The sequence below is a fragment of the Mobula hypostoma genome, chromosome 23 (genome assembly GCF_963921235.1).
Source record: "Mobula hypostoma chromosome 23, sMobHyp1.1, whole genome shotgun sequence".
Lineage (NCBI taxonomy): Eukaryota > Metazoa > Chordata > Chondrichthyes > Myliobatiformes > Myliobatidae > Mobula > Mobula hypostoma.
In genome coordinates, this window is record NC_086119.1 from 25,418,915 (window position 1) to 25,425,498 (window position 6,584).

Genomic DNA, 6,584 nt, shown 5'->3' on the forward strand with positions numbered 1-6,584 from the left:
TAAGCATAAAAATAGACCGGGCACTATGACCCAGGGAGAGATCCCACTCAGTCACATACAGATGGGGGAGGTGATTAATACACACCCTGGTTACAGTCATGGTGACCCACAAACACACAAGTAAATAAATGTATAACCCAAGCTAAGATGTAACAATAAATGAACACCCACCGTAATCCCACAAACGCATTTCAAAATAAGAACAGTAAATAGCGCTGGCCACAAGGAATAGCGCTGGGGTGGGCTGTTGACTGCACCCCTGGAGTGCCACAATATGTCATTTCCATTCTCATAGTGTAGAAGCCTCATGCTATTAAAACACATAGGAACTTACTCACTCAGCAAATTTTATATCAGTAATAAAAGACCACAGTGCAAATGCAAATATTACCTCTCCCAGAAAAGGTATAATTTATCTGGACTGCCATGGGAACTATAGATTAAGTCAGGGGAAATATTAAATGAGGAAAGCACATCACTTCATATAATACACTACTTCTGGGAGCTTTTCCCTACAGGACCACTTATGAACTTCTGCAATATTGCTAGTTCAATTAGAAGCTAATGTATGTAACTGATACACTATAAAATCCACGAGTATTTCAATGGTTATCTTCTTTTACTGTTGAAAATCCCTATTAGAGAAAATGAATTTTATTTTGCCCATATCTTTAATAGAAAAGGCTGTACAGTTGACATAGTGCAGTTCCAGAGATCAACCTGGTGATTTGTCATTCTGGGGCGACCACTTAAAATGACTTTTTTGCAAATTCACTAAAATGCAAAACCAACAGTATTGCTGAACCCAATGTCTATTATTTCGGGAAAACGTGTTCAAACTGAATATGACAAACCAGTTAAGTTTCTTATTAATGTATGCCCCTCTTGGTTAAGCTGGTTATTGAAGGCCATAGACTTAAAAGTCAAGGAGTGAACCCTGAACTTCTTATTGGAAATGGTCATCACCAGTACTGTGCGCTAGGAAATATTACTTGCAATTTATCAGACTTCGCTAGTATATGGTCCAGCTTTGCCGACATGCATGACTGGAATAATACATATCACTGTGTAATCATCAATGAACATCCTCTCTTTATGACTGAAGGAAGATTATCAATGAATGGACTGCAGAAGGTAGCATCAAAGTTATATTAGGCCATGCCTGTCACAGATTGTGGTAGAAATCTCCCTCCTGCAGCTGATAGGCCTCAGCTTCAAGGTGCAGATAGGACTCAGTATCACCATCACTGTCATTTGCTAAAGGAGGATGCCATCAGGCTTCAGAACATTTTCTAAGGTGTTATGTCAATACTCATAACTTCTCCCTCTCAAATGTATACCACCAAGCTATGACTTACAATGGAACTGTTCTGCTGCGACAGGGGCCGCAACCAGATACAGCGATGGATGAACCTGCAACACTGAGAATGCCAAAAGATGTTCTGTGGGGCAACTTCCAATTTAACCCCATTTATGCTGATATCAGCGAGTTTGAGAGTTAACCAGGTTGAGCTCTTTCATACTGCTCAGAACTGGTCCAAGATTACTGATGTGACCCTACTGGTTTATGTTTTGGCATAAAGATGTAACTGATGCTTTCTAACACCACTTCACAGGGCAACTACCTCTCACATTGCTAAATGTCTAGAATCAATGATGCAATTCTAAGTAAGGATGACATTTTTTTTCATAGAACAGGACAAGCCCATGTGTGGCTTCTATGGTCACCAATGTAGCTCCAGGTTCTCCAGTCACCACAATTAAATTCTCCAGCTCCTGAGGTGAGATTTTAATATGTATCTTTGGATTAGTCCAAGGCCCTCTCCCTGCTTTCCACAGGGATCGCTCCCTAAGCGACTCCCTTGTCCATTCGTCCCCCCCATCCCTCCCCACCGATCTCCCTCCTGGCACTTATCCTTGTAAGTGGAACAAGTGCTACACATGCCCTTACACTTCCTCCCTTACCACCATTCAGGGCCCCAGACAGTCCTTCCAGGTGAGGCAACACTTCACCTGTGAGTTGGCTGGGGTGATATACTGCCTGCGGTGCTCCTGATGTGGCCTTCTATATATTGGCCAGACCTGATGCAGACTGGGAGATCGTTTTGCTGAACACCTACGCTCTGTCCACCAGAGAAAGCAGGATCTCCCAGTGGCCACACATTTTAATTCCACGTCCCATTCCCATTCTGATATGTCTATCCACGGCCTCCTCTACTGTAGAGATGAAGCCACACTCAGGTTGGAGGAACAACACCTTATATTCCATCTGGGTAGCCTCCAACTTCATGGCATGAACATTGACTTCTCTAATTTCCGTTAATAATGCCCCACCTCCCCCTTGTATCCCATCCGTTATTTATTCATATACACACACATTCTTTCTCTCTCTCTCTCTCCTTTTTCTCCCTCTGTCCCTCTGACTATACCCCTTGCCCATGCTCTGGGTCCCCCCCTCCCCCCTTTCCTTCTCCTTGGGCCTCCTGTTCCATGATCCTCTCATATCCCTTTTGCCAATCACCTGTCCAGCTCTTGGCTCCATCTCTCCCCCTCCTGTCTTCTCCTATCATTTTGGATCTCCCCTCCCCCTCTCAAATCTCTTACTAGCTCTTCCTTCAGTTAGTCCTGACGAAGGGTCTCGGCCCAAAACGTCGACTATACCTCTTCCTAGAGATGCTGCCTGGCCTGCTGCATTCACCAGCAACTTTGATGTGTGTTGCTTGAATTTCCAGCATCTAGAGAATTCCTCGTGTTTGCGTATCAGAATTGAATGATGGGTGGAATCTCTTTTTTTCTCCTATTCCCATGCAGCAAGCTATTTCACTTCAGGTTTACACTGAATCCAGAATTGGCCTTCAAAGCCAATCATGTTAAAATTACCAGGCTGCATATATGAGAAAATGACCTACATTTGACAGACATGTACTACTGCTTCTTTACATTGGCTCAAACAGGAAAATTCTAAGCATATGTATTTACAAATCCTTTCTTTATAGATCATTAGATTATAAAGTACACACATACAAGGAAATTATCAGTCTTCCATCGATTTCTGATATCCAGTATTAAAAACGTAATGCTTAATAAACCAAGGTGCCATTTTATATTAGTTGCTCCAGAGGAACTAATAACTTTAACCCTGCAGTAGATGAACTTTTATTTTTAGTTTCTTAAATTCCAACCTATACAAATTAATTGAAACAGCTGCCTCTCAAGTTTTTTTAAAAAAACATCAGCCAAGACCTCACAACAACAAAACTAATGCTGCATCTTGGGTGCACGTACCATCATCATCTTCTATGAACTTCTTGGGCTTTTTCTGCACCACTGATCCTCCTTCATCATACTCTTCTTCAGACTCCTCAGCTTCACTCTCCACGAAGTCAGACATGTCTGCAAGCTCTACAGAAAAAGGAACATATGCAATGTAAGTCTACCTGACACCCACACTAACACTAAGAAATAAAGAGCTGCTTACTTTAACCAAAGCCCCCACTGAACGAATTTTAATAAATACTTTTAATTTTCAATAACAAAAATCATGAGGCAAGCACCATCTTAGTTATAAAGTTAAATAGGAAAGCGCTATAGTCATTTTTGATATTTTGAGACAGAACTGATGGTGTAGAAGAGGAAAGATGCGCACACATTAAACAGTTTGCTTGCTTAAACGATGCTTATCGGACGTCACCCTAATGCAGATGGTGGGAACTAAAAGTCAATCAGAATTTTAACAAAGTACACGCATCGGGGAGGCGGGGGTAAAGAGAGAATTTAAAAAACAACCCCATGGATAGCATTGTACAAGCCTCTGCCCACTCCATTCGCTCCCTACATACCCGGTCACGGCTTCTTGCCAGGATCTACACCCAGATTCCTCCTCAGCTTCCCATTGAGGCCTTTTAAACAGCCACCCTCGGCCTCTTCCTCGGGGAGCTGTGTCCAGCTTATCACCTACTTCCCCAACAGCCCTCCCTCCCCCTGGCTGCGACTAATTCCACGCATTTCCAACGGTGATCCTTCCTCCACCTCAGTCCTGAAATGGGTTCCCTCCCATCCACCAACTCCCACTCTCCCGTGGTTCTTGACTTAGACTAGGGGTCTTTACTCGGCCTCAAGGCCCGGGGCCTAGGCTCGGAATCGCGAGCTTCCAGCTCCTATTACAGGACAATGTTAACCGCAATCCCAACACGACGGCACGCGTTAAAATGCCACAACCCTTGCCGGAAGAAACAACAGCGTCCGCACCTCGATCAACACGACGAGACGGGAAAAAAATCAAACGGACCAAGTTCCCCAGCCACCCGGACCAGCGACTGGTTTAAAAATGGCCGACTGTGTGCAACAGCAGTCCGTCCTCCCCGCAGTTTCAGACGGTGTCACACGGTTCCGGATGCGGGAGTGGTAGATTAAAAAAAACTGAATAAGGAATCTACACAGCAACCATGCGCCGCCTACATGTCAACTCTACCCAAACCCACCCATTTACTACTGCCAAGAATAAATGGGCGTTTAAATAAATTTGCGCTTAAGCTTTTCTTTCATTCTATCGCGTAATCCGCAGCCAGTACAAATTCAGGATTAGCTCCATTCTTATAGTAGAGTTCTTGAACAAATCTTCACACTCACCCTACCTCAGAAATAGAAAACTACAGACCACCTCCTCAATACCACAGGCTTGTCTCTCATCGTGTTCCTTTTTAATCAAGTCTTGTTTTGCAGAGTCATTTTCTTCACTGTATTGAATAATTTATTGCATAGTTCATGTTCTGTGTGCTGTCTGAATTTAAGTGCTTGCGATACTGCTGCAAGATTATTATACCTGTACCTCACTGTGTTTGTATAGACGACAATCAACTCGACTTGAACTGGCATCCATAAGGGTGCTGTTTGATAGAAAACAAACAGTGGGAGAAAATGACAAACATGAGGAAATCTGCAGATGCTGGAAACCCAAGCAACCCACGCAAGATGCTGGAGGATTTCAGCAGGCTAGGCAGCAACTATGGAAAAGAGTAAACAGTCGACGTTTCGGGCCGAGACCCTTCATCAGGAGAAAACGAGTCATTATGTTGGCAAGTTGTGATTACTGCAGGGGTGTCTACTTGGGCACCAATAATACACATTAATAATCAGCTGTGTAAAAATACAACATTTACACGTTTGTTGATCACGTGAAACTAGTTGGGAATACAAGGAGCAAAGAGCCTGCACAAAGGGGATACAGACAAACTCAGTGAATGGGCCGTTATAAGGCAATCTGAAAAAAAGCTATCTAACATTGGGGGGAAAAAAAAACATTTTTTAAACGTTGAAAGATGAAGAGGAAATGTTGATATTCAAAGGGAACTTTAGCAATGTGGCCTGAGCTTGGAGCTTGGAGAAATAATTTAAAACCACATTCTATTTTGTTGCTGTGATATGATATTTGCCTCTCTTCCATCATATCTAACAATTCTGATTCAGTATGTTAAGCTTATTGGTCAATGTTATGGTTTTAATTATTTAGTTATGCTAGAAAAACGTTTTATAGCCTTCATCAGAAAGATAATACAATATCCACAAGACAAAGGCCATGATAAATATTTTCTCCATATTACATTTGTTAATCAACATGAGTAGTGGCCAACTCAAGGAATACGCCCTTTTACAAATATTTAAATAATGTTAGCTTTATTTGTCACATGCACATCAAAAAACATTGAAACATACAGTGAAATGTGTCAAGTAAATGTAAGCAATGAAAATGTAAAAATGTAAAATAAATAAATGATGTAAGGACAATTGATTCAAAATCATTAAAACAAAGACAAATTTTAACTTTGTAGAATGTGTGTTTACAAAATTATGAAATTATCTTCCAGTTTGGGTGCTGTACATCTGTGTGGGGTTCAAATCTGAGTACACAATTTTAGGTTTGGATTTTTGTTGTTCCCTGCAACTGTTTGCATGATTTGTGTTTTTTTTTCTCTTGCACATTGGGTGTTTTTATTTTTGTTTTTTAAAAAAAATTGGGTTCTTTTGGGTTTCATGCTTTGTGGCTACCTGTGAGCAAACACATCTCAAGGTTGTATAATTTATACATTCTTTGATAATAAATGTAATTTGAACTTTATTATTGTAAATTATTTTAATATTTAAGCCTTTTACAGTGGCCTCAGTTCATGCAATGAAAAAGTTATTTTAATATTAGGAATCTGTTAAAAGAGAAACAAACATTTTTAAAATATTAAAAATAGTCAATAAATCGAATTACAGAGCACCTAAACCTTAGTAACTCCAAGGCTATATATCAGGAGGAGCTGAAGATGCTAAGAACTTCCTGCAAGTTTTGTGAACAATTAATAAGTTCCCGATTCCAGCTGTGTCCTGTAACAACACCTGCGTTCAGGAGACTCTTTACACCTCCCTTCCTACTTAAGCTTATCTATCAGCAGCTCCTGCTGAAACCCCACAAAGGCGTTGTGACACTCTGTACCAGACGGCTGCCACCCTCCCAGCGCGCAGCAGTTTGACCGGGTCAGCAGGTCCTCCGGAATTCCCGGCGGCGCCGTCACTTCCCCGGATGGCCTCTGGTCCTCCCA

At 41.7% G+C, this 6,584-nt stretch overlaps 1 protein-coding gene across 1 annotated transcript in view; it reads right to left on the reverse strand.

Moving 5' to 3' along the window:
• The window catches only part of supt6h (SPT6 homolog, histone chaperone and transcription elongation factor), a 73,937-nt gene extending 69,578 nt beyond the window's left edge, over positions 1 to 4,359 (reverse strand). Inside the window, exons 1-2 of the mRNA XM_063031795.1 lie at positions 4,249 to 4,359; positions 3,286 to 3,402 (exon numbers count right to left, since the gene is read on the reverse strand). Coding sequence (XP_062887865.1) covers positions 3,286 to 3,391 — 106 coding nt within the window. The 5' untranslated portion in view covers positions 3,392 to 3,402; positions 4,249 to 4,359. The remainder of the gene's footprint in view (positions 1 to 3,285; positions 3,403 to 4,248) is intronic.
• Positions 4,360 to 6,584: the final 2,225 nt, after the last annotated feature.